A 26,817-nucleotide genomic window follows, 5' to 3' on the forward strand; every position below is an offset into this window, starting at 1 on the left:
GCCAAGGTGACCGCAGATGGCTAGAGATGCTGGAAAGCTCTGTCTGACGCCTAGGTTTATTATCCCAACACCTACTGTGCTCCGATGTAGCAGTGAAGTTCTCTGGTTGTGATGCCAGCAGATTTTCAGTTTAAAATCTCTGCTGAAATGTATAGCCGACAAAATGTTTCCTCAAGCAATGTCTTAGCCAGTAAAATGTGCAGTGTTGCAAACCTGTATGGCTTTAGCATGGGGACTGTGGAGCAGCAGGAGGGATAAAGGCAGTAAATGCATCTGGAGATAACATTTTTAATTGACTGGGTTAAAATCAAAGATTAAAGTTCACTTAAAGTATGACATTTTACATAAATAATGCGGTTTTGGTGGAAAATACACACATAACTACAATACATTGGGACTATTTTCACCTCTCTCTCCTCTGGTTGTCGACTCATTTGTTACAAGAGCTAATATAATTTTAGTTTTTTAATCTTTCACATACTTGTGATCTTTAAGTGTTTCAACATGCAAAAAAAATCATTTGTGACTGTACAATGGCAAATGATCTGTCTTTTGTTTACATTTATATTTTTAATTGAGAAATCAGCAAAGTAGCTGTTATTATTTGGCATTATTGTTTTGTGCTTTACTGTGAGGGTGGAGTAATTCAAGTGGTGAAATGTTCAGTTCAGGCAACAGCCAGTGTTTTTGTTGAATTATGAAAATAAACAAATAAAAATTGCACAAACAGACTCAAAAAGTCAACCAAAGTTTGGATTCTTGGTTTTATTGAAGCCAGGGGTCTGATAAACATTTTCCTTATCTTTGTTGGCGTAAGAAGCTAGAGTCCACATGGCAGCTTAGAGGCTACAGAATTGTGTTAAAGTCATACAATCAAACCTCTGAATTAATTCAGGACACAAAAATGCAGCCAGCCATGTGCTTTACAATGTCTTGATATCCTGAATACAAAAAGGACTGGAAGCAGAAGCTCAAAGTCTCATATAGATGAAGACGGTCAATAGTGGTTGAAGGCAATTCAGTTAGGATGTGAAGAGGCAGTTGCTTATTAACTGACGACTGAGTAAAAAAAGTTACGTCTGTTCATTATTCAATCTTGGGAGCAACGTCAAATCTTTACAAAGAGCAAGTGCAACTTTGAAACCAAGCAGCATGAGAGCACTTCATTCCACTCAGCTAAATGCCAAATTTTAACAAGTGTGGCCATGTTTTATGAAGAAATCGATCAGGTTACGGTGACAAACCCATGTTTGACAACAAGAACAAAGCATGCCTAATTAAGGTGTAAACACAAAGAAGGGGACGTTTTGTGGGTAAAAAGGACAAACCTGAAAATGAATGAAAATTTATTTGGTTTATCTACTTCAAGATGTCCCCAAAAACATCCCCAGTAAAAGATGTAATGACTTCTAGAGGACTGATATTAAATGTACAACATTACGAGCAGAAAGGAGTTATTCCATAGTTGACCACCAGGGGCACCTTCCATTTCTTAAGCAGCAAATGCAGATAAATACAGACGGTTCACTGTGTATGTTAAACTTCTAGGTTCAGTACTAAATGTTCTAAAAAGGCAAAGCAAAAAGAAAAAAAAAAATATGCAATCTTTAACTGTACCAACGGGGAATTGATACAAGTGTCCAGGGAAAAGTGCTTATTTCAACATGTGGCGGTACTGCTCCTGGCTGTTCTTAAATTGTGCTTCATCCACTTCGGCAACAGGCCCTCAGGTGCACATTCCACCCAGTCACGGGGGGGGGGGCGTAAAAGGAAAAATAAAAACAACAAGAGCTTCATTTTGATCCAAAGTAAATCCAGAAGAGCTGTGTGGTATCATTTTGATAACAAATCAAATCATGTAAAAAGTTGACTTTACACCAGTATGGTCTTGTGATTATTCCCTTACAGAACATTAAAAAAAAAAGAAAAAAAAGAATTAACAGAATTTAGCATAATATACCATACACCATTACTCTTCCTTTGACTCCTGAAACCCTAGATATGCTTGAATGGAGTAAGGCATTTCTGCTATTTGATGTTATTGTTATTCAAAACAAGACTTCAAAAGTTTGGAATGCAAGGGCTCCATGCAAGACCAGGACAAAAATGGCCACTGGTTAATCTTATGGATGATTACCAACTAGAAAAGCAGAGAATAGTTATTAACATGCATCTTTGGTTCGGTGGTCCAATTCACTTCAGTTTTCCTTTTTTGCTATTGTTGTAATAGCAAATAGCTGCTCTCTTCACACTTGCCATTAATTTTGTGAAAGCTACTGATGTACGCTACCCATAGGATTAAGCAGGGCCTTGCAAATAGACTTGTGAATGATAATGTACACCTCATTAATTCTGATTAGATTGTGGTGTCATGAGACCATAAATATTATTACAGCTCATTTGATATGATACAGTATAATGGCTTGAAATAAAAAAAAAAAAAAATTAAGCAACCCCTTAAGGACACACAAATTAATTAGGAGCATTCCTGTGAAGGCAAGGTGCCCAGTATGACAAACTGTTAGCTGTACATTGAAGGCAAAGGTTGTAGTTTAAATGGGCACTGCAAGAGAGCGAACAAAAAAAACAAAACAAAAAGACCTGACTGGACACAGGGATGCGTTTCACTTCACGTAGAAACTGGGAATGTTTAAACTGACATGCGAAGTACAGTGAAAATAAAATGTGAAAGCATGAAGGACAGTGCTTTCAAACACTGAAGGATTACAAATATCTCATTTTGTTCAAACCACAACAAATCATTGTGTGTCTTTTGGCTGCAAAGCGAGTGGTTTCAACCACAGTTAAATGTTCGTCTGGGGGACCCAAAAGTTCCATCGTGTGGTTTCTTCTCAATATCAGCAGCCTTTACAGTTTGCATGAAGGCATTCAATCTATTGCTCTATTAAACACTATCGACTAGGCCACAGAAATCTTATTTCTGAAAAATAACAAGAGACCACAGGCTTGTTGTACATTAACAAAAATGTAAAACGAAATAAATTATTTGGATGACAAGAAATGGACAAAAACCTTTTAACCATTGGTGCTACAGTGCATTTCCTCTAATGTCGACAAGCACCTCTACTATGACACAAACAGCTAACTGTGCGAGGCACTTAGGAGTTATAGTAGGAAAGATGCTGCCCAAACCCCTCCCCAAATATACACACCTGTAGCTAAAGAAGTGATTCTGTTGCAGCCTCTAAGCCTGTCAAATCCCAACCAGTCTCATTTAGTCAAAGAAGCTATTTGCAGAATTTGGACAGAATTGCATTTTATACAAAATCAAAGTTAACCTGAATAGATTTTTTTGTATGTATATTTACAGAATCCTTCCAGATGTTTAGGGCAAATGATGTGATATGCTGTCAGCTATCTAGACTTGTCATATTAGTGTCATGACGTCAGTGGCATTTTAACATGTTATGTGATACAGAAGAATGCTTCCTTAAACCGACAAATGGCGCACAAAATAAAATAAAAAAAGGAGGAACTTTGTATAAATACATCAGTATCATATCCAACATTTTTTACATACTATATATGTTTGCAAGTATTTTAATTACTTTTCTCAATGAATAAAAGTTTAAATACCTTTCCAATCACAACCAAATTCCTTCCATGAGATAAGCTGAACCAGAGGCCGCAGGACCAGTAATATTTCCACTATTTAAAACGCATGAGTAGGGCGTTATACCCCAGAAACTGGGAGGCCTGCAGCCAAGCACATCAGGCTGGCTGCCAGAGAGTGTGCACGCATTTCCATAAACTGACACCCCCTCACAAAAACAACATTTACAGTTAAAGAGAGGACAGAAATAAAGCCAAGCCTTCGGCACTTATCATCTCGTTAACGCCTCTATCCTCTCTCTTCCCAACTCACCAGAACACCAAAATATCTCATAGCATCTGAAACTCATTTTGGTGAAACCACTGTGTGCGCTGACTGATATAGACACTGGGAATTTGGTAAATTTTTTTATGCTCACATGTACACGTTTTTTTTTTTTTCTTCCAGAGTATTAATGCAGTGGACGATGCAGCTGTTTTTGTTGCCTTCACGCTTCGTTCTGTGTCGGTGGTGGTATGTTGTTAGCTGAAACCATGGAGTCTTGTTTGCGAGTCATCCTGTCCAACTCGGCCTGGACATCAGTCAAACCCGGCTTCTGCCCTTGGAAAAAACAGGAGACAAAGTCCAAAAGTAATCTCCTGTAGTGTCTGCGAGCACTCATGAATAACAGCTTTTCTATGGCCAGCAAGCGGATGGATGGGGGCTGGACAGTGATGCAGTCCCATGCTAGAGATTGGCGGCTTGCTGCCACAGTTAACACACATGCAAAACTAATTATCAGACAAAGGGAACGTGTACTCATGCATTATCCTTTCAGCTGGGTCTCGCAAAAATGCTAATACTGCTCAGTGCTGGAACAAAACGTACATGTCAGTGGTCCCAGACAGAGAGATGAGTTTATGCAATGTTTTGTTTCACATTCCAGTGGGTACATTCAGCTAGTAAAACCTGTGTTTGACTTTGTCATATTTTAATCATATAACAAAGGTTTTTAAAAAAAAAAAAAAAAAAACGTGCTCGTGCTGAAGGTAAAAACTGCTGACATGCGAAACAGCTGAGGTTACTTCAGTAAAATAACATGTAAATAAATTAGTTGAGCAAGAGAGCTGTGTGATATGACATGGAGTGAGTGACATTAGTTTCATGTGGGCACTTATGATTGGAGCTTTGGTGCATACAGGCCTGTCGCAAGTTTCTTCAGGTGTCAGAAGTTCAGTCAAAGAAGACAACTTTTCTTTTTCTCCTGTTTTAACCTTCTCCCTCAGGCTGCAGAGATAAAACTCAGCAAAATAGTCCACAGCCTCTATCAACTGTTTCTAACTCGTCTTGATTTAAGTGTGCACAGAGTCCAGGTTCTGAGATGGATCTAAATGCACGTCCAGTCCAATATGTCGCTTTATAACTGTGATAAAAGGACAACTGCTAACCTGTAAAGGTTTGAAAATAGAAAAGGATCAGAGGTGAGAGCACAGGAATAAGAGGCTGTACCTGTTTTCTTGGCGGATCCTTGCACTCCAGCTCCGACTGCTCCACTTCCGGGGCTCCCTGGGGCTCCAGTCTTTTTACTCAACAGGCTGTTGAAGAAGTTAGCCAGCACTCCCTCATTGGCAGCCCCTGCTGTAGCAGAAACACAGAGATTAAAATCACGGGGGGGGGGCAAATAAAAAACGCAGGCTGCTCATTACCTTGCTTTAATGTCCAACATCTTATAATCCTGCGATTCCAACGTACCTGTCTGTGATAGCTCATGTCTTTTTCTTTTTGGCAAAACAAGGCCACGTGTCCTTATCTTGACACGTGGCCTTCAACCCGTAAGAAGGGAACTGCAGTGCACTATAGTATCTGCACTGCTCTCAAACCGCAAGTTTGTATCAGAGTTTTATAATCTGCACAGCACGAGACACACCCTTTATCTTAGCATCTTTGGCTTGGACCAGACAATTCTCCACAAAACATCGTTCATCAGAACATAATGTGGTAACACATTTGAATTATGTTCATAAAGTGATAATAAACAGACTTGCTTTCACAGAGGAAGAAAAAGCCTATAAAAATCTGCATGTATGCTATTTTAACTAACATTGCTATTCAAAAGCACAATAAACAAGGTTTAACAAACCTCTGCCAAATATAGTTAAACCAAACATTCAAATTTGTTTATTTTTTTTATTTCCATGGCACTAGCTCCTTACTGAACTTAATGACTTCTGCTTATGGGTGGACAGCTCATAATGTGGTGCAGGACTCGATCGTTATGTGGATTATTTTAGCTGTTACCTGCTGGGGGCAATATTGCAACATTTCAGGCTCATTAAAGCCAAACGATCAAAGAGGAATCGAAAGGACTGCAATCAAAGCTTAGGAGTGCTAAATATGATTTTCAATAATCAGGCATTTATTGAAAAGAAAAAAAAAAGGGAACACTCATAGAGCTCCCACCTTTCATGTTAGGGTCAGGCTTCTTGACAGCCGCCATTGGTGAGCCGCTGGTCACGGTGGGTTGGCCAGCGCGACCCGCAGGCCTGGGAGACCCTGAGGCCGTCCGTCCTGGAGACTCCTGCAACACAGAAATGAGAACAAGACTGTAGTCACAAACCAACAGCTTAGTTGTCTATCCAGAACAAAAAAAAACAACTGTAGTGCAAAAATAAAAATCCATTATTTAGAGAGATGTTAAGAGACTCACTGTTGCTCCTCTTGTTGGCGTGGCTGGCTGCTTCGCTAACAAAGACTGTGAGGGGGGGACAAAAAGTTACAGAGTTTATACCTTTATGGTTCAATGATGGATTCTTACACACACTCAAAAGGTAATTACTGAGCCACAATGGATACTACTAGGAGATGTGGTTGACTAATTTTGAATTTTATTGAAAACTAATTTTAAACATACACATTTATACAATTTATCTCATTTATAAAACCTGCAGTATATGCTAGATATTAGTAGATTCTGTCAACTCTAAGGACAGGGAATTTGATAGAAGGAAACCTCAACTGACACTTCATAATTCTCTAACATGGAAAGCCTTTTCAAACTGTCTACCTGGTACACTATGTACATGAGTACAAGTGTGTTTCAATGGTAAAAAATGCCAGTTCAGTATCACCACTAAAATAGAAACAAAATAAAGACAGATTCCAGGGTTTAGCTGTTCACATTTTAATTGATTTTGAAATCTTCCCTTCAAAAAAAAAAAAAAAATCAGCTTATGGAGTTTCTTTACATTGCCAAACCCCACAGCTGGTAACAAGGCTCATGAAACACACATACCTGCTGCTTCATCAGGAATACCTGCTCGTCCTCAGCATTGATCTCTTTGTCATGAACCAGCTGTGAAGAATAGGACCGGACAAAGTCATGTGGTTACTTAATTGCCACTTTAAATTTAAACATCAACCTTGAAGTTCGCATTTTGTTGGCACTTGCTCTGCCATACCTTTCGTACTGGAGGCTTTGTGATAAAATCTTCAAATGGATCGTCAGGTCTGACTGTTGTCAAGTTTTCATGCAAAATTCCAATTTTCTTCTCATTATCCCATCCAGATGGACTGGAAGAAAGGAAGAGGCAGTTCAGTTACCATGGGTGCATGCTATGACATAAACTCTGTCATATAGAGAGCATTTGGAATAAAAATGACAATTTGTTTTATTTTGCGATGTCCCATGAAACCATGATAATGGACTAGTGCACCTCTACTTCCACTTACATGAACACTGCATCCTTTTCCACCACTAAGGCAGGTGTGGTGAACTGGAAGTCATACATCTTATGTACTATATATTTGTAAAGCAGATCCAGGTTCTTCTCCTCTTTGACTGAAGTATAGATCAGGCCAGCTCCATCTGTTTAATTCAGTTAAGGCAGCAACTGTTAGCATAATGACACAGATGGTAGATTGATGGATGACAATAAATATATTATAGGCCATATATAAAAACTGATGTTTGGCCAATTTCTGTTTGAACAGTCCATGATGAACAATAAAGGAAGGATACACTTTAAGCAAAATCGCCTGATGTGGGACTGGATGAAGTCGAAGTGCTCCTCTCTGTAGTCGTGCTCCTTCTCTAGTACGCTGACTGCGTCACACTGAAGAATAAAAGTTTGATAAAAACAAAGTCATCAGCACTTTAATTACACAGACAAAAAAATGCAACACACAGATTTTATTGCTAAAAGTCATAACTGCAACATTTGAGATGTTCACCTATTTCTCAAAGGCACTAAGTAAAACGTTAACTGTCATAAGAAGTCACCGACAGCACAGAAATTTAACAAACCAATGAGGAAAAAAAATGAATGGAGCTGTAAGAGCTGGTGTGGACTGGAAGGCTTTAGCTGTGCTGCCTGCTGAACCTTTGCTACAACTAAGCTGTTAAGACTGTTTTCACACCAGATTGACTAGATGTGGTGGTGATGTGGCAGCAGCAACAGAGAAATACAGTCATTCCAGATTGTGGATCTCTGGTGGAACTAGATCTAAAGCCCATGATTAGTCATGACAAAAGAGGTGTGATTCAAAAGAAGACAAACAGCAGACTTTTAAAATTAAAAGATTTGTATGTTTTGTGTATCTACTGCAAAATATGTAGTTTTCTGACAAACTACATACTTCTGCTCTGACAGAGGCACCAAAGATAAAGAAAAAAAGGCACATTGACCACTGTGTGCCCATAGTCACAGCTAGCATGTGAAGCTCTGCTGATGGTTACACTGTGTTTTTCAGCACTGGTCCTTGCCTGGAGGGTTAACAAGCAAGTATAATGCCAGCTTTTTTTATTAGAAGATTCTGCCTCAGAAAGAACAGCATAAAACTGATACATCTAACACAAATTTATCAGCAGAGAATGAATAGACTCTTCATAGTCTGTGTTTGTCATGGTGGCGATTCAAGAAGACATCAGAGGAAACCAGCCATGAGCTGAAGGCTTTCTGTGCCTGTTTATCTCAAGCAACTCACAGCCGAGTAGAGAGAGGTTCCAACAGGCTAGCACGGCTGTGGCTGCAAAATCAGAGCCCTGGGTATAGGGCGAGTTTAGAAAAGCTATGGACCACGACCACAAGTGACCCAAAACAGGCTGTAGACAACTACTGAACGACTAAGGAGAGGGTAGCAGGACATTACCACTACCTACGTACTCCTAGTGGACAGAAAGCGATGGCACAGTGGGGGAAAACAGATGGCTTGAGAAGTATCATTTAGAAAAACAAAGTTACAGAATAGTTGCATTTTAAATTATGAGAATATCTATCCATTTATTTATCTGTATCATTCACACAGGCGTACATGTGGCACTCAAATACAATAAGACCACTGTGTCCCCTTCTGCCTGAAAACAACAGGTATTTTTTGTGCTCCACCTCGCAGTAAATGGAACACTTTTGTTGTGCTGCATCACTACGACGAAGCAATCCACTTGATTTCATGTGATATCATTCTCTTTGCTCTTCCCCACAAGGATATAGGTCAGAGAAGCTTGACTGACTGGTCTCTAGATAGAGCTTTACTCATAAGGCTTTTGCAACTATCAGAATTATTTACCTTTGTGCAAACTATTAGCACTGGAATGCCCAAGTTGTGTGTGAGTGTATTGTCCCCAAGAGGTAGCACAACGGCCTCGTCTTCCCCTGGCGCTCGTCTCTGTGGCGAGGACGGGGTGGCATCCTCTGGTTCTGTGTACTCTTGAAACGCTTTCACCACTAGAGGAGAAACAAAGGGAATACAAGACAGGAAATCAGACCATGAACAGAACAACAACACAACAGAGCTAAATGAAACTTTTCAATGACTTTATCTGTCTCACATGTTATTTTAGACTAATGATTTATGCTTGGTCTTACACTCATTCTCCTCTTTAAACTCCCACAGGGACAAAGGCTTTTTAAAAAAAAAAAAAAAAAAAAAAACACAAAAAGGTCACGTTTCTTTATTTAAAAATCTTCAGGCAAAATGTGTAGAAAGGGGATCTCACCATGGACCAGTAGATTTAAAAAAAAAATTGAACCAACAGTACTATGCAGAACTGTTTCTTTTATTAAATAAAAACAATTTCGATCACCAGCTGATCTGCACTTGCAATTGTTCTTTCTATGTATTATGGCCCAGCGATAGTACAGAATGTCATATATACTTCAAATTATGTGCAAAAAGGTGCCTATCAAAAAGATCTATTTATATTGTTTGTAATAATGAATTCTTCCAGCACTAGGGAAAAAAAAACCCCAAAGCTGTCTAGTGGCATATAATCGCAGCATATAATTTTCTGAGGGGCACATTGCCTTTGGTGGTACTCTTGGTAAAGCTACAGAGCCAGTTTAGGACCACTGGTGTACATCACACTAATTTTTCACTGTTACACAATAGGCCATGGCTGAAAAAACAAACTAATGTCATCCTTAACTTTCTTGTTGTACTGCCCAAGCTGTCTAGACATTTACAAAGCTGCGGTGTGAGGTGGTGGTTATATGCAGGAAGCACTGATCTACTTCCTCAGGAGCTTCGGGAATGCAGTTGGGGACAGCCGACAAGGCCGCATCGACTAGCTGTTTGGAGCTTCCGTTGCTTTGAAACTTGGGATTTAGTATATGGGTCAAGAACCAGTGTTACAAGCAATCTAACAGGAAACCCTTCTTGGAGACGGGATTACACAAATCGGTTGCAGTATGTACATTAGGGCTTAAGAGCAGGAATTTAACACACTGATTTTACACCATCCAAAAGGACGATTCATGGAGAAAATCTCTGGCCTATTTTTTTTCCTGCTGAAGTTTATGAACAGATGACATCTGAACCTAATTTGACAAAACATCTGAATAAATCCTCAGAGAAGTCAGACTTTCATCTAGGCATGTCAAACTGGTCCACAGGAGGGCCGGTGTGGCTGCAGGTTTTCTTTCCAACCAAGTAGCAGCACACCAGACTTGACTCATTTAATCAACTGATCTCCGTCTTCAGACAGCTGATTGGTCAAACGGTGTGCTCTTGGTTGGTTGGCACAAAAACCTGCAGCCACACCGGCCCTCCTGTGGACCAGTTTGACATGCCAACCCATTCTAGTCTACACTTAGAGCAACACATGCAGACCTGCTGGGTCTTGACATGGCACACAACTAGAAGATAGAACACAGGCAAGAGACCAGAGCAATTAGTTATTTATCAAAAGCTAATAATATTTACTGATAGCATTTGAAGATATTGTAACTATGTCTTAATTACTTAGAATGAAAGATTACGAGGCCATTTAGAGCCCAAAATTGAATATAATAGTACATAATACTCTGAGAGCAATCAATGGATTATGTCAGCACTTTGGATGGGTGTTCTTTTTAACCATAAAAACATTAAATGTTTATGATTTCAAGCATACAAGAGTGAATATTTGATGGAAAAAGGAAGATATCTTGGGTGGAGTATCGCTATAAAATACAAAGTGAAAGCGACATAGACGGTCAGACTTTGTCCCACTGAGACATATTTATCAGTTCCGCAAACAAAGGTGAGGTCAAAATACACTGGCATACAAAATCGAGACTGCTCCGCTTTCGATAAATTAAAGAGATTTAAGTACTGAAACTGTAACTTGGATTAAAAAAAAATCACTAAAGATTAGCATTATTCATGATGATCCCTATTCATTTCTTGAAAAGTGTCAGGGACAGATTGATTATCAGTTTATCACTATATCAACATTTTAAATATTATCTGTTTGTTTTAGTTTATTTTTGAGTTCAACTGCGGACAAAATAAATTCATATTGGTTCTGATGCAGAATCCAATCTCTGTTTGGAGTCACCACTGACTCATTCAGTATCCTGCCCATAATGCTACCTAAGTGCTGACACGTCATAAGCAATAGCCTAACAACACTGAATAATATAACTCTGCAAAGTAATTGGTACTTAAAGTTACCAAATAAATGTAGTGGAGTAAAAAGTACAATACTTGCTTCCAAAATGTAGTGGGCTGGAAGTATAAAATATCAGAAAGGTGAACTACTCAAGTACAACACAGGCCCAACTTTTGGATCAGTCTTCATAGCTAAATCATTGTCAATTTACTTATTTACTTAAAGCAAAACAGACTAAACAGAAAAGTAATCCTTGTCTGATCACGACCACAAAAGTCTGAAATATTTCTTATTTCAACGTGTGGTGCCAGCAGCAGCAGGTTTATCATATGACTTCAGACAACTCCAGCAGCCAGCCTACTTTGGTTACAGCACAGCAGGAGTGAGAACGTCCAGCCCACTGACTGCATTCAGGCCCACTCGGCTTATTTCCTTTCCCTGACGCTGCTGTTGGGAGGGGAGGGAACCATGATGCAAGACGCCTGCAAGACTCCTTGGACAAACGCCACACATACACTTCCAGTCAGTATGTCAGCCTGTCTATCTCACTCACTAACACACTCACATCCACAAATATATCATCTGACTAAGTCTCATTAATCTGCTACTGACATCACAACCAACATGCTTTAACTGGATGGCAGCTAAACTGGAAATCTGACCATGTCACGGGTGGGGTCGAAATATTAAGACAAAGAGAGAAAGCAGGAGGAAATAAACAGAAATCTGACAAACAGATGTTAGGTTAAGCCTGAAAAACTGAGTAAACTGTGAGGACTTCTCTTGCATTGTGGAGATCAATTATGCTTAAATAATACACCCTCTTCAAATGAAACAAACAAATTGAAAACCATTAAAAGTCTTTGTATCCACACCAAGGGTTTGTAGCAATGTGCTTTAGACATCACTTCGCTACAAGCTTCCCTTTTCTGTTTCACACGTTTGTCAGCAGATTAGACTGCTTGTTACCACATGTCACTGTAATAGCAGTCAAATTCATCTTCAGTGATTAAACAATTTGACGTCTAAGTCATTGCAGACTTGTCAAAAAAAATGGAGGCAGAAAAGAACCTTCTGTTAGATCCCGGAGGCTGAACTGATTTGTCTGAAAAGCAACAATCTTAACGAGAACAAAAGAACTGTTCATAAGCAAGAGATGACCAACTCTAAAATTAACAGGAGAACAACATCAGGGTGCATTGGATTCATTGATTTGCAGAACTTGCCTCCAGTCAGAACACACAGCTGAGGATCATGGGCCTCTCTGATGATGACCTAGAAACACCAATGGCAATGTGTAATGCTATACAGTGCTTGCCTTCCATGCTACACAGCGACCAATAGGTCTTTTTTTCCCAGAAGCCAGTCAGCAAGGGCTTTGGCTCTTCTTACATAAGACTACCACTGCTTCCACACTGAGATGCTTCAGGCACATTTTCTGAGTGCTGTTTCCGTTTAGCCTTCCCCCAAGCTGTAGCAATCTTAACTAACATTGAGTACTCCATCAGTCAAAGTCGATTCAATCTTCAGTCTTACCATTTCCATTCACTTTACATTGGCAGTAAATGGGCCAGCTACATGATAGAAATTTGCATATACCAATTTGGGGGTGCTGTTAAACAATAAAACAAAGTCTGAGATCTTAGCGCTAAACCAGAACTTTAAAAAGGTGGCACATGGGTCCAACTAGGTATAGAAGGAAAAAAACACCCTTCTACCACCATTAAAGGGCTAAATTTTGAAAATAAATGCCTTGTATTTATTGTAAGTACACACAGCATTGAATATTTGCTATCTGGCGGTTTCACTTAGAAACCACTTGCAATGCGAGTAGCATATAGGTAGTGTAATGTTGCTTACTGTTCTGCTCCATTTCTCTCATCTCCTCAGGTGGGATCTTAAGCTTGTCCACATGGTCGCGTAACACACTGGCCCACTTTTGCAGGGACTCCATAATGATCCAAGGCCGTGACATATCGACAACAAACACAGCTAGACAGTCAAGTATCGACTGAGCTGAAACAGCGAACTTAAGTAGGCCTTTGTGGTATAGGTCTCCATCCAGGATCCACACATTACAGCGAGTAAGGTCTGCAAAGGAAAAACAAAAAACGCTTGTCAAAGTGTTAGAATTACTGTTTAAAACTGCTGTTATGTTTAGTGCATAACAACCACAAAAAAACTACAGTAGGTTAACTCACCATCTCTGTCCTCATCATGGACACTTAAGTACAAATACTCGAGTCCCCTCCCTTTTTTGTTGTGATCAGCTCCTTGAAGTTTGGCCATAAGTGTCGTTTTTCCTGATCCATCCTCACCTGCAAAACATTTTGTTCCTCAGCTTACATGTGACACTACTCATTGTTATTACCAGCAGTCTTAACAATTTTCAGTCTGTCCACCTCAAATGCAATGTCTAAGCACATGTTCTCATGACTGTCAGAGGTCATAGTGTCTCAAACAAGTCTCTGTTCAATGGCAGTATTTCTCACATAAAAAAAAACAAACAAACAAAAAAAAAACAGCCAACCCACATAAGTATGCCCTCACATGAGAGAACTGTCTCTATTTTTATATTTATTATGTGTTCCTTTCAAGAGCGCAAGAAGAAACGGCTTAAAGTGTGGGCGGTTTGAAAAGTCAAAAAGGTTTTAATGAGCATTCATTAGCTTTTGTGGGGTCCATGTGTGTTTGCAGTTTCTCACCTCAGAGACCAAACACACTCTAGTAAAAATTGCAGAAGCATACACTTTCACACACCGTTCAAATAACACTTACCAAAAACCAGGATATTCTTCCCTGATGGCAACTTTGAACTCGATCTAGTTGAAACCTCGCTCAGTATTGAAGACCTACAAGAAATCATAAGACATAATTATACCAAAATGGAGAAAAAACAAACAAACAAACAAAAAAACAACAGACACACCGATGACGCACAGCCGTTAACTTAGATCGACAGTCAAGAGACACACTGACAGCTGAAGATGTCAAAACAGAAGCACATAAGCTGTTGGCAAAGCAGTAACTGGCCAGCGAACTTTACACAACTATTGACCATTACTTGCAACGACCGAGAAGATTATTCCACCGTTTCACCAAGCCCAGTGATGTGTCCACGACAACACGAAAAAAGGAATCAGGAAATGACAGTCATCTCGAATGACCACTAGGCTAGAAATAAGTAGCTAAGGATGTGAATCCATGAACTGAAGCACCGAAACAGTACGATCCTAATGATAAGCGCTGTGTAAAGTCGATATTATTTTTCTGCATACTTTGGTTAGTTATGGTGTTTGCTTGTTGTCGCTTGTGTTAACGTTCCTGTTAGCTTGTTGTATCCTGCATAAAGGCGCTAGCCTTAGTTAGTGTTTAGGTGTTGGCTTGACATTAACCACCAAAGACAGTATGAATGGATCTCTAAAACTTAACTTCTCGATTCAACGTCCCCTGTATTAGTAAAACCCGCCAATGGCAAACTACAGTGTTGCTAATCAGCAGTAACGTTGGTTCCACTTAGCATAGCTGACGCTAGCTAAGCAGCTAACACAAGTAACGTTAGCACTCTGACCACCCAGCTTCAGTTAGCTAGCGTTACTGCTAGCCGGGCCGGTGTCTGATTGTGAAGTACCGGCAATGACAAAGCAGAACCTTTACAGTTCTGCTTTTCTGTGAAATGCCAAGACTGACATGAAATCGTTAAAACAACAGCACAACTTACCAAAGGTTTTGTCCTTCTTCATCTTCGTTGTTATTGTCGCTTGCCCCGGCTGCGCCCGGGATCCGTTTCTCCAGAACGGGAGCCATCTTCTCTTTCTACAACCACAAAGGCAAGGCCCTGCTTCTTGGGCAGTACTAGCACCGCCTTCATCCAAGTAGCCAAGGGTACGTTGCATTCATTGACTGCTACGCCGCGCCGGCACACTGGGTCCAAAAAAGTGGCTGTGAGGTTTAGTTTTTGAGTCTTTTAATAATGGTTATAAGAAAATGAAAGTTTATTTGCACAAAATGTGATGAAAAAGTAAGGTAAGTAAAAATGATTTGACACAAGTGAATTATTTTTGCGGTTCAAATGTGGAGTCAAACAATCAAGCAGGGGACTTTCTGGCAGCGCTCCAATAAGTGACGTCATAACAGCTGATGGAGAACACTGTGATTTCAAGGCTGGTACATCATCATTGTCAACATTATGGCCTGGAGCTCAGCATGCTTGAAAGTATTAGGTCGTAGCATTTTCAGTTTTCTGCAGACGGTGATTTTCAGGGGAGTTTTTACATTTAATTCTTAACTCTACAAGCTTCATTTTCTTGGACAAAACAGGTCCAGTTTTTTTCTTAAACCACATTTGTGTTTCGTCTGCTTGTCTTAACCACATGTGAACACACAAAACAAGACTTGGGATTTGAGGGAGGGTCTTGGTTGCCCCAGCAGTCTAATAAACACATACCAAGAAGGTATCCATAGATACAGTTTAGCAAACACACACACACACACACAGAGCACTGATTCAAAAACTGCTTTCTGTCTATCACAGGTAATTTTTATTTGGTTTGGTAAATCGCTTTGGTGTCCTCATATTTTAAATGAATTTATCTAAAGCCTTTCACTCAGGAATCTGGTCATGTTTCCAACAAACAGCTTTGTCTACTGAGATCCACGGATTAGTGCAAGTCCAATTTATATAAATTTAACCAATTATTTTGGAAACCATTGAAAATGTTGTCAAAAGTCCAATCCAGTCTTTAAGAACTTTCATCGTTCTAAAAGAAGACTTCATTGTGATTTATCAACAGTACAACTTGTGATATACTAATACACATGACCAAGACATGCATAGAAATTTGTCAGCTAAAAAGACAGAAATAGGAGGGGAAACCAAAATGTGTGTGTGTACCAGCAGACATACATTTTTGAAATAAATGAATATTAAGAGGCAATATAGTCCACGAAATGTACAATCATTTAATGCCAGTTAGTGACCACCATTCAAACATTTTCTAATAAATAGCTGTTTGCTAAAATCCTTTCACTATACACTGTTTAGTAATTAAACCACTAAGCTCATGACATACAATACTATTTAGAACCATTTAGTTTTTGTTTAGTATTATATTGTGTTTTGGATTTTATAATAAGTGTCCAGTAGAGGGTGCTGTCGATCTTTGTATGGAATTGAATAGAACTAATCTCCAAACCGTTCCGTGCACTTCTTGTATTTTTCCTGCAAAATATTGGACCCATTTGAACTGACAGCATATTTATGAAGCAAACCTATGACTTCACATAAGAATTTTATGGCACTGATTCATTTTGGGTATAATGTGGGTACAACCATCCTCTTGTTGACATTGTTGGATTGCAGTATAGCTTTGAACAAATAAAGCCCAGACTAACTGAACCACACAGCACACTAATTGTCCTGGGTTTTGACTTTCAACAGCTTTCATCATCCATTTCCGGCTACAGTTATGTGATAAAAGTTTTGTGTTGTGGTGAAAACAGTATATTAGTCCCGCTTCTATTGAATGGCTTGGAAATACCCTAACCCTTGGAAACATCAAACTCAAACATTTTGGATAAAATGGCATCTGTATCAACCTCACACCTATACACTTAATATATTAAGTGTATAACCTTCCCCGCACTGTGAAAGCCCCCACACAATCCCAGCAGTTTGGCACATTCCTGCACACATTATACCACTCTGGTGGTGAGCTATTAACCCGTAGTGTGTCGCAGCACCCAACACCTGTTTTCTTTATTTCTCCACCTCTTCAGTCTTTGTGCCAGTCTAAGTCAACAGGACCAGAACTTGCAGACACATGAGCTTTGGACATTGACATGAGAACTCTGGGGTGCTTTTCCAAGGCCTCCCCATCTGCCTGTGAGTCCTCTGAGTGGATGGTGACTTTACTCCAGGGAATGCATTCCAGAGCTTTTGCATCATGTGAAACTCAGCCTTTGCTGGCCCTTTGTCACTGTTTAGCTCTGCTGCCAGCAGGGAAAACAAACAAGATTGTTCATATTTTCTTGTTTTCTTTAACAGATGTAAACTAGAACTTTGTGGAATCTGGAACGCAAAAAAAGTAGATAGCAAAGCATTTCAATTCAAGACTTAAGTCTAACAGGATCTGCTAACAGAGATTTTGTTTTCATGATCCTATGACAGTTGCATTTGGTTTTTATAGATCTTTTTTTTATTGATATACACTGAAAGAAGCAGGAATATTTAAAATACCACTGACACACTTTTGCCTTCATAAAATAAGGTTTCTCCTTGTGACCCCATGTTGTACTAGTAGCACTAATGGCTCTTGTGACAGGAGAGGGTGCTGTCTCCTTAATAATACTGCCAGTCTCACATTAACCCTGGAAATGTTGAGGGATAAATGTAGTTCCTACATGGGGAAAAATACAAGGGTGGGTGGGGGCTGCTGTGATATACTGGTGTTGACGATAACCATTATGTAAAAAAAATGAATACACTGATATTGTATAAATAATCCTGCACAGATTTTAGGCCATTTGAAACTTTTGTTTATCAGTTCATCTGATTGCCTTTTCACCATTTGTTTTGTGTGCTTTTGCAGAGTTATGGTTACAGATTCTCTTACCCACTCCCTACACTTGTCATTTAGTGGTTAGAAACCAGAATTCTTTGAACAATCTCCCTCGAATTAACCTGTTGGGCAGCTACAAGAATTTCAGATTAAAAAAAACAAACAAACAAAAAAAAAAACCAAAACAGGTTGGCAAGTTTCTGGTGATGTAATTGTCAGTCCACTTGTTCTGTCATTTGCATTGTCTCACTGTCTCCCAGTTTCACTGAAACAAACATGGTTGTTTGTGAGAACAGCCAGGGAAACATCCAATCCAATCCAGTTCCCAGGCAGTCGACTGTTACTACTGTCTACTACTGAATACTAGTAGTATTCATATGTCTTGTAGAATAAGACTCGTTTGAGTAAACAGCTGATGACTGTTTACTCAGACACTTCAACCTAGCAGTGTGGCAGTGCTATGCCTCTCATGCCAAACTGTTGCAGTTGACAGCATGTTAATCTGGAAGGGTCAGTCGTTGAATTTAAGTCCCATCCCGGCCAACCTTGTCCCATCAACACGTGAAAGGCAAATAACAAAGAGGCACAGCGCATCACAATTTCGCAATGGTCAAGACGAGCTTTTGCTCCTCTTTATGTTCCTAACAAGAATAGCAACCTGAAAACCATTTAAAGCTCATGCATATGATGACACATTGATACTTAAGCTTATTCCTGTAGAGACTTTTAATGACACGTGATGAAGATGATAAACATTTTGCACTTTTTGCGCTTTTCAGCCAAATAAAATCAGGTTGCTCTGTTGTTTTTTATTACTCTTTGTTATTTAAGTAGGGCCGAGCATGCACTTCATTTAGCTGACAAACAACACAAGAAAAAAAAAATAAAAATCAAGGAATCACCGTAGATTTCTGTGGAGGATTTTTTTTTTTTTTATTTACAGCCGCTTCTTAATCACTTTGAGTCCGCTGATGTGTGCGCACAGCAGAGGAATATGCGCTGGAGTGGGTGTGTGCGGGAGAGGAGGGGTTAAACATTGGGAGGGTAAAGATTGCAGACGGAGCAGTAGTGCGGGCTCGGTAGGCTGGATTGTGATAGCGACAGATGTCTAGAAAACTGTGAGGGGCACTCCTCAGTTAGTCCACAGTGCCAGACTGCACATCGGAGAGCAGGGGCGGAATCTGCAGCTGTCACTCCCAAGGTTTACCTCCATTATCACATCCAGCCACATCCAGGACAGTGGAAAAGAAGCCCAAGTGAAATACAGGTCGGTCAAATCAGAGCTTTGTTTTTTTTCTGTTTATTTTATTAATTTAATTATCAATCTCAATATTTCTGTCCGGGAAATATGTTCTGTAGCCGGTGAATTGTATGGGTAGAATCGAAAGAAAGAAAGAAAGAAAGAAAGGGAAAGCTTACCATTCTTCTCACTTTCTCCCTATTCCTTTCTCCTTTTATGCAAATGTGTGCATTGCTAGGCTGGTATAATAAAGGCAGCATTTTTTTTCCTCTCCCCTTTTCCCATTCTGAGGGGTCGAATTTGATTTAGTGCGTCTTTTCAGACAGCAACGCTCTTTTTCTGAGTATAGACCAGACGATTAAAAACCTTCTAGGATAAAGAAAAGCGCCTAAATAAAGTTCTGAAGTTTTTGCGCTTATTAGGTCCATTCGGTACTTACACCTCATCGTGGTGAATTTCGCTTTCTCTCGCATGTCCTTGTGAGCAGGACATTTTCAAACGCTCGTGAACAAAAAAGGGCAGAGCAGCTGAGAGAAGCAGCACTGGGTGGGTTGAAATGGGGGATGGAGACCCCCTCCACAGTCTTTATCACTCAAGTGTTCGTGGCCAGCGTATGGGCCAGTGTAATTCTCCTGTATATCAGCCCAGACCTGCACCCTACTGTACAGTACAGATTATAATCAATATTTTCTGCCACTTTAGCTCAGCCCCTCACTTTTGTCTGTGAGGAGCCGCTGTTGAATGTCCATCCTTTGTTACCGGCCGGCACATGCTGCCGTACCTTTCTTCTTAATCTTTTCAATATGTTCATTGAGCTTTCTGTCTTCTGTAGTCAACGTTTGAGTTACGTGTTTAGAAACTGTCTTTAAAAAAAAAAGAAAAAAAAACCAACAAATCCTCAATTAAATGATTAGATTTTCACCTGCATTATTTATTTATTTATTTATTTTGCTTTGTCTGATTTGGAGGCCGGCGACACGCGAGGTTATTGGCGAAAAAGAGGCAAATAAGAAGTTAATTACATAAAGAGTGTGATTGATCAGAGGCAGCCTAAGTGCAAAAGCAGAAGTAAGCTGAGGTTACTGTAAAAACAGATATAATGGCTTATTTTTACCACTGGATAGCTCAATAGATTGAAAATCAGTGTAATGGACGTGCAGCCAATCCTGGTTTGTGGTGCAGCTTGTCTTGATTGCTCTGTTGTAGCACTATGGACAGTTCCCAGATTGTTCGTACCCACATGTTGTCCTGCAGGGTATATAAAAAGTCCTGCTTATGGCATTTTTGGGCATGATTAACATTGTGTCACATAATATTTCTAGCTTTAGTGGACATTGCCTCTGTCAAACCAAGATGGACTAACCAAACTGTCAGACTGTGCCATTTAAAAGTAAGCAAATATAAGCCTCGATTTTGCCTCAGTTCTGTCATTTATTGGGTCTATTAATTTCAGGTCAGCAAGAATCCTGTAAATTAAAATAGAACTTCCAGTTCTCTGTTTTACCACTGAAAGGAAGTCACATTCTGTGGCAATCACAAACTCTTCCTCTTCAGCCATGACAGTGTTGAGTATTAACACATGACTATATGCTTGTTGTCACGTTTGTTCTATTCAATCTGTTATAGTGGTTTTACACTGCTCTGGAAACACATTCACAAAATCTAGTTTTGTCTTCTTGTACGTGAATATAACTGCAAGCTCGTCTCTGAGACTCACTGCACTAAATTGTTTGTAGTTTCACATGCGGAAGAAGGACTAGCTGTACATCATAGATGTTTAACTCTGAGTTGTGGGCTCATTTGACACCGAGTCTGACATAACATTCCAGAAAGGACAGAAAGTCTGTGGAGTTGTTTCATCTCAGTAAGATTCCCATGCATTTACATTTGTTTTCTAACCAAGCTGTGTTTGGAAGAGCGTGGTTTCCTAAATGTACTTCTAGTTCACTTCTAGACAACAGATTTCCCTCCATTCATTTTTCAAACACTCATATATTTGAAGGAACTAAGTTGAACCCTAAGAGTATGAAAAGTTTAACCTCTATCCTTGAATGGAAAAGTCATTCAGTGATGAGAACTGTTGGTTCATGACAAGAAGAAGCTCAATATGATCCTACCAGGCCTTTTCGTGAGGAGTTTGCATGTCCTTGTCTTGTCATGGCTTTTGCCTCCATATAGTTTGGTTGAACTGGAAACCTTAAAGTCCCTTTAGATATGAATGTTTAACTATGTCTTGATATACATTCCTGGACAGGATAATTGCTTTGTAACTGTGTAGACATTCACAGTAAAAGAGCCAAATTTAACAATGCTTTATTTCCTATATTAAAAGACACCTTCATCCACTTGTTTCTAGGACACCATGGGAGGCAAACTGAGCAAGAAAAGGAAGGGATATGATGTGAACAACCCGAAACAGACCAAAGATGATATTGCAGGAACGGCACCCACCGAAGCTGTGTTGACAGCTGAGGCAAACAATGTGGCAGCAGCAACTGAAGCTGTGAAAGGTCCAGAAGAGACCAATTCTGCACCTCCAGAGGAACCAGCTGCAGTAGCAGCAGAGGAGGCAGCTCCAGTAGCAAAAGAACCCGCTGCAGCAGCAGAGGAGGCAGCTCCAGTGGCAGAAGAACCCGCTGCAGCAGCAGAGGAGGCAGCTCCAGTGGCAGAAGAACCCGCTGCAGCAGCAGAGGTGGCAGCTCCAGTGGCAGAAGAACCAACTGCAGTAGCAGCAGAGGTGGCAACTCCAGTGGCGGAAGAACCAGCTGCAGTAGCAGCAGAGGTGGCAACTCCAGTGGCAGAAGAACCAGCTGCAGCAGCAGAGGTGGCAGCTCCAGTGGCAGAAGAACCAGTTGTAGCAGCAGAGGTGGCAGCTCCAGTGGCAGAAGAACCAATTTTAGCAGCAGTGGAGATTGCTCCAGTAGCAGAAGAACCATCTGCAACAGCAGAAGAACCAACTCCAGAAGTAAAAGAACCAATTGTGGCAGCAGAGGAATCTGTTCAAGCAGCTGAGGAACCAGTTTCCGCAGAAAAGGAGTCGACCCTAGTTGTAGAGGAACAAGCTCCAGTAGAACTCATAGAAGCTCCGGCATCAGCAGAAGAACCTGTACCTGAGCCTGAATCTGAAGTGCTCCCTGTCGAAGAACCTGGTTTAAAAGTAGAATCTGGGCCAGAGCCGGATATTTTTCCTGCTAGTACTGAGAAAGCACCTGGGGATCAAGAGTCAGAGCACCTCCCAGAGACTGTTACTGAATCAGAAACCACTGTTGAGCCAGTGACTGAGCCAGCTGCAGAGCCAGTACTGGCGCAAGCCCCAAAAGAAGAGCAAACCCTTGAGCCAGAGCCAGAACAAGCTGCAGAGACAGAACAAGAACCAGAGCCAGAACCCAAACTGGAGCAAGCCCCAGAGCCTGTGCTTGAACAATCACCAGAGCCAGAACCAGAGAAAGTACTAGAGTCAGAGCCTGAGCGAAAGGCGGATGCAGTAGAATCTGCAGCACAGCAACAAGTGGAAGAAGTTGAGCCAGAACCAAATGTAGCCACATCTGACATTACTGAAATTGAAACCATAGAAGCAAAAACACCTGAGGTCTTGGAGCCTGCAGCAAAGGAGGTCACCACTGATCAGCCAGTAGAGGAGGAATCTGTTGCTACAGAATCTTCCACCACTGAGGCAGCAGAGGCTTCTGAACCAGAAGCAGCAGAACCTGTCCCTGACATTGTCATCTCAGAGTCTGCCTCTGCAAGCGAAATTGTCGCTGAGTCTGAAGAGATAGCTGAAGCTTCTGTGGAAGAGGTCCCTCCCCAGGAGCCCGAGATAGAGAGCAAGATGGAAAATGGAAATTTGGAGAGTGGATCTGTTACAGAGGATGTGGCAGAAGTAAACCCACTTCCAGCTGTGAATGGAGCGTGCACAGATTCTTCTGTCACACAGACACAGGAATGTGTTAATGGCAATGAAAAGCCAGAGGAGATGCCTATCAAGGAGCAGAGTGACTTTGAACTGAAAAAGGATGTGAACCTGAGTGGGGATGTCCAAGAGGTTCCAGTTGCAGTCTCTGACATGATGGAGGGTCTCAGCACTGAGGTCACACAGGCAGTCTGAAAAGAAGCCACCTTTCAAATCAGTGTGAATTCACTTTAATCCCCCTAAGCGAGAAAGCCATCAAGGTATCAGAAAAACAGCAAAGGCTTTCTGGAAGGCTCTAACCACTGCAATGCCTATGGTGGTAACTCAGGCGAATGGATGAGTAACCAAAAATGAAATGAAACCACTGGAGGATAGGAAGAAGGAGACAGACAGGCAGAGAGAAAAACAGACAGACAGAGCGAAAGAGAAAGAGAGAGGAGACTTGAGTTTGCAATTTTAGGGTGAAAGCAAATAGACAGGGAAACTGGACAGTGAGCAAAATACTGAACAGTAAATATGATATCAATGAATGAAATGAGTAAATCTGTCTTTTTGTGTGAGCCCGATGAATATTATAAAGTGGTTATTGGAATACCATTCATTATAAGTGTGTTATCTGATTTAGAATGTCATATATCCTTTCTCTTACTATATGCAGAGACCTGACATAAATGTTTTGGCCTTTTATAATAATGGTACCTGTGAGGACTGTTCATTTTGAATTGATTGTTCAGAATAGAGAATAAAAAGAGAGTATTATAGCTGGCAGTGATCTTCTTTTCTTTTCACACATTCTTTCAGCTTTCAGAGCTTTATGCACTGGGGTACTAGTAAGTTTTATTGTAATTAAGCTCTAAGCTTTAAATCAGACTTGGCTATTATTGAATAAGTAATTCTTAACTCATTTCAAACTGTAAAATTCAAGAATGGGTTTTTGTCACTATAGTTGTGGGAGAGGCAGAGCAACGTTATTTGCAGAACATCTAGGCTCTGTTAATATCAAACCACTTGTTGACATCCACTGCCACTACAGCTCATATCAGCTGTGGTGGGTTAGAGTTTGACTGATTGTTCATATCTACGAAGAGCAATGTCCTTTAGGTCACTGACCAAATTACAGATATTTTGGATAGCAGACCATGGCTGCCTGTGGTATGCAGCCTGCATGTCATGCTTGGGCAAACAGAAGAATTTCACTGTGCCTAGAGAAATTGAGAAATCAGTCCATTTTCTGATATTCCTCACCTCTTCCTCTCTCACATCACCATGCCTATCGCTGAGGCTCCATAGCAGCACACACCGCCAACATTTCACAGAGTCATACCGGCATGGGGAGCTAAATGGGGGAGGGGCAAAAAATGCTTGCAGGAGGCAGAGAAAAGGAAGAGGGGGAGGGGAGGGGTGTTCTGGGATGAAAGCAAGTGCTATGATGCTGCACAGAGGAAAGAAAGATGTCAAAATAAAACCCTCTCTCTTCTGGTTGCGGACATTTCCTATTCTTTCATAGACTGTAATTAGACAAGCAACAGGGATTAGGATGGTAATTGGTAGAAGTAAACATGTTCTGACACCTACCTGATGCCTTCTTGTAGAATGCTGCCACGCCTGTTGCTCACACTATGTCAGAGACTAGAGGGTCTTTGGCGTGCAGGTGCTAACGTACACACATTAACAAGAGGGAGTAAAATGATATTTATGTTTCTGTGCATCTGCTTCTGTGTACATATATGGACAGTGTGTGAGGTGGAGGTTGAGCCTCAGTAAAGTATGGTCGTCCAACCTTGAAATAACTGCTAGGCCATGGGTCAGAGCATAAGAGGAGATCTGATAGTGATAAAGGTTACCTCCCATAGAAGTAGCTCCATAATGGGCCCATCCACATACCAACTCTCTCCAGTTCCTTAAAAAAAAAAAAATACACCACTGCGCATGTATGAAAGGAATGCTGTGGAGAGGTTTTGGGGGCTGGGAGGATGAATTCGCTGGCATGTTTTCATCTTTCTCATTGAACAGTTTTGTTAGAATGACTTAGTATGGATGTGGATTGCTGCCATAAGTCACTGGTTTGAAAACAAATTTATTTTATCAGTTCTACAGAGAGATGATACCTTGTGCTCTAAAATTATGTTTTCACACAGTGATGACAAGTCACAGTTACAATATATGTCATCCATTTTAACCACCACAGCAACCTTTTCAGTGGTTTTGCATTCATATATCTAATAGTTTAAACTTAGAGGCCATTCTAGAACAGCACTTCTAAAAGTCAGGTTGAAACTTTCAATGACAATAGATATCTGGGGGTACTTTTGTTGTTATAGATATTGATTCTGCTGAAACAGCATTAATATAATCATTACTGAAGTCCACTGAAGGATTATCATTCCAATATTTCTCTCTTTCACTTTCCTTCATTTTATTTCCCTTTCATGTGTGTGTTAGTGTGGGAGAGAACAGGGTCCTTGTCTTTTGCATTTTGATTTAAATACTGCTTTAAAGTTGCATGGTTGTGAAAGGCCAGCTGCATTGCCTGGTTACCCCAACACTATGCGCTCTATATGCAAGCTCCTGCACAAAGCTCAGACTGTGTTCCAGTTTCTTTTTTCCTTTTAAGAAGACAAGGCTGCAGGCTTTAGCAAAAACCAGACTGATGCCTCTGAGAAGCAAACGGAAAAAGAAAATGTGAACTAAATCCAAAGGATATATTATGAGGAAATTCACGAGGCAGTGACTGACTGGGTCAAGTTTTCAAGTTTATTATTTCACAGATCTAGAATTCACTGCTGATGTCTTTTTAACAAGCTCACCCACATTCAATGGGTACTTCAATAGTTGATTTATTGTTAATGTGTAAGTGTGTGCGTGAGAAACAGAGGAGAAAGGGGGAAGACCTTATAAAATTTGACCAAATCTTCAATGCAACAATCTTTCTCGATTGCTGTGTACAAAACTCTAAGTCTGACTGTGTTGTACAATATGGAGCCCTCAAAACAAAACTGAAACTAAAAACAAACCAGCTATGGTATGTACTCTGCAGTTAAAGGTCTTAAACACTCATAGAAAGAATCTAACTGAGAAAATGTGTTTTCAAGACCTTTAAAGCATTATTGTCCATACGGAGGACTGAGACATCAAGCACAAACTTTCCTCAGGCAGTATTTAACATGCTTGTTTCTGTATCTCTTTCCCTGTCTTGAGGGCTGTTGTATTAAACAAATTCAATGCCCCGTGTGCTTGCGGGGAGGAATCCTTTAGTGCTGTCTTGGTACTTACTAAGATAACCAACAGGGAGGATGTGAGTATATGAGAGGAAGACTGACCAGACTTCTTAAATGCTTTCTGATATAAGAGATTCGCTCTCTCACTCCATCCGCTCAGCTGGCTGAGTAAATAGTAAGAGTCAGGTGGCCAAATTACAACAACAGCTGATCACTATTTATTATTCAAACAAGAGGGTGTCAGAGCACAAGTACAGACAGAAAAACACTCACAATACATGGCCAAAAACAAACAACTCCCTCTTCCCTTTTCACTTTTTTTTCTTTCCAGACACAGACACACACACACACACACACACACACACACACACTGATGTCTAATGGTTTTACTATGATGGCTGTACAAAGACTTCCTCTCTTTTCCTTTATGTTCCCTAAAACAGTCATCAGAAGACAACACTAAGTA

The 26,817-nt window shown here is 40.4% G+C and overlaps 2 protein-coding genes across 5 annotated transcripts; one reads left to right on the plus strand and one right to left on the minus strand.

Moving 5' to 3' along the window:
• Window positions 1-750: 750 nt before the first annotated feature.
• Window positions 751-15,317, minus strand: dync1li2 (dynein, cytoplasmic 1, light intermediate chain 2). Of its 3 annotated transcripts, none has more exons than XM_046389832.1 (13): window positions 15,145-15,317; window positions 14,202-14,275; window positions 13,625-13,741; window positions 13,284-13,514; window positions 9,119-9,276; window positions 7,572-7,665; window positions 7,283-7,418; window positions 7,012-7,123; window positions 6,846-6,905; window positions 6,261-6,305; window positions 6,014-6,131; window positions 5,063-5,188; window positions 751-4,174 (listed from the first exon to the last, which is right to left on the minus strand). In XM_046389832.1, exons 1-13 carry the CDS (start codon window positions 15,228-15,230, stop codon window positions 4,062-4,064), a joined length of 1,470 nt encoding a protein of 489 aa, XP_046245788.1. In that variant the 5' UTR covers window positions 15,231-15,317; the 3' UTR covers window positions 751-4,061. The 3 variants fall into 3 exon arrangements, with proteins under 3 accessions (XP_046245788.1, XP_046245797.1, XP_046245780.1); XM_046389841.1 differs by having other exon boundaries at window positions 751-4,169; window positions 5,063-5,191; XM_046389824.1 differs by having other exon boundaries at window positions 5,063-5,191; window positions 15,145-15,316.
• A 3,720-nt stretch (window positions 15,318-19,037) lies between these two features.
• si:dkey-56m19.5 (calphotin) lies at window positions 19,038-25,061 on the plus strand. 2 transcript variants are annotated; one of them, XM_046389927.1, is made up of 3 exons: window positions 19,038-19,250; window positions 21,580-21,831; window positions 21,874-25,061. In XM_046389927.1, exons 2-3 carry the CDS (start codon window positions 21,586-21,588, stop codon window positions 23,326-23,328), a joined length of 1,701 nt encoding a protein of 566 aa, XP_046245883.1. In that variant the 5' UTR covers window positions 19,038-19,250; window positions 21,580-21,585; the 3' UTR covers window positions 23,329-25,061. The 2 variants fall into 2 exon arrangements, with proteins under 2 accessions (XP_046245883.1, XP_046245874.1); XM_046389918.1 differs by having other exon boundaries at window positions 21,580-25,061.
• The last annotated feature ends 1,756 nt before the right edge of the window (window positions 25,062-26,817 follow it).

The sequence above is a fragment of the Scatophagus argus genome, chromosome 1, assembly GCF_020382885.2.
Source record: "Scatophagus argus isolate fScaArg1 chromosome 1, fScaArg1.pri, whole genome shotgun sequence".
In the NCBI taxonomy this organism is placed as follows: Eukaryota; Metazoa; Chordata; class Actinopteri; family Scatophagidae; genus Scatophagus; species Scatophagus argus.

Excerpts from the sequence above, each read along its gene's own strand:
- dync1li2 (XM_046389824.1), bottom strand. The coding sequence starts at position 15,230 with ATGGCTCCCGTTCTGGAGAAACGGATCCCGGGCGCAGCCGGGGCAAGC. Across the intron at positions 6,906-7,011 it reads CAAAGCCTCCAGTACGAAAG|CTGGTTCATGACAAAGAGAT; the intron begins GTATGGCAGAGC and ends TATTCTTCACAG. Across the intron at positions 6,132-6,260 it reads CGCCAACAAGAGGAGCAACA|GAGTCTCCAGGACGGACGGC; the intron begins GTGAGTCTCTTA and ends TCTGTGTTGCAG.
- si:dkey-56m19.5 (XM_046389918.1), top strand. The coding sequence starts at position 21,586 with ATGGGAGGCAAACTGAGCAAGAAAAGGAAGGGATATGATGTGAACAAC.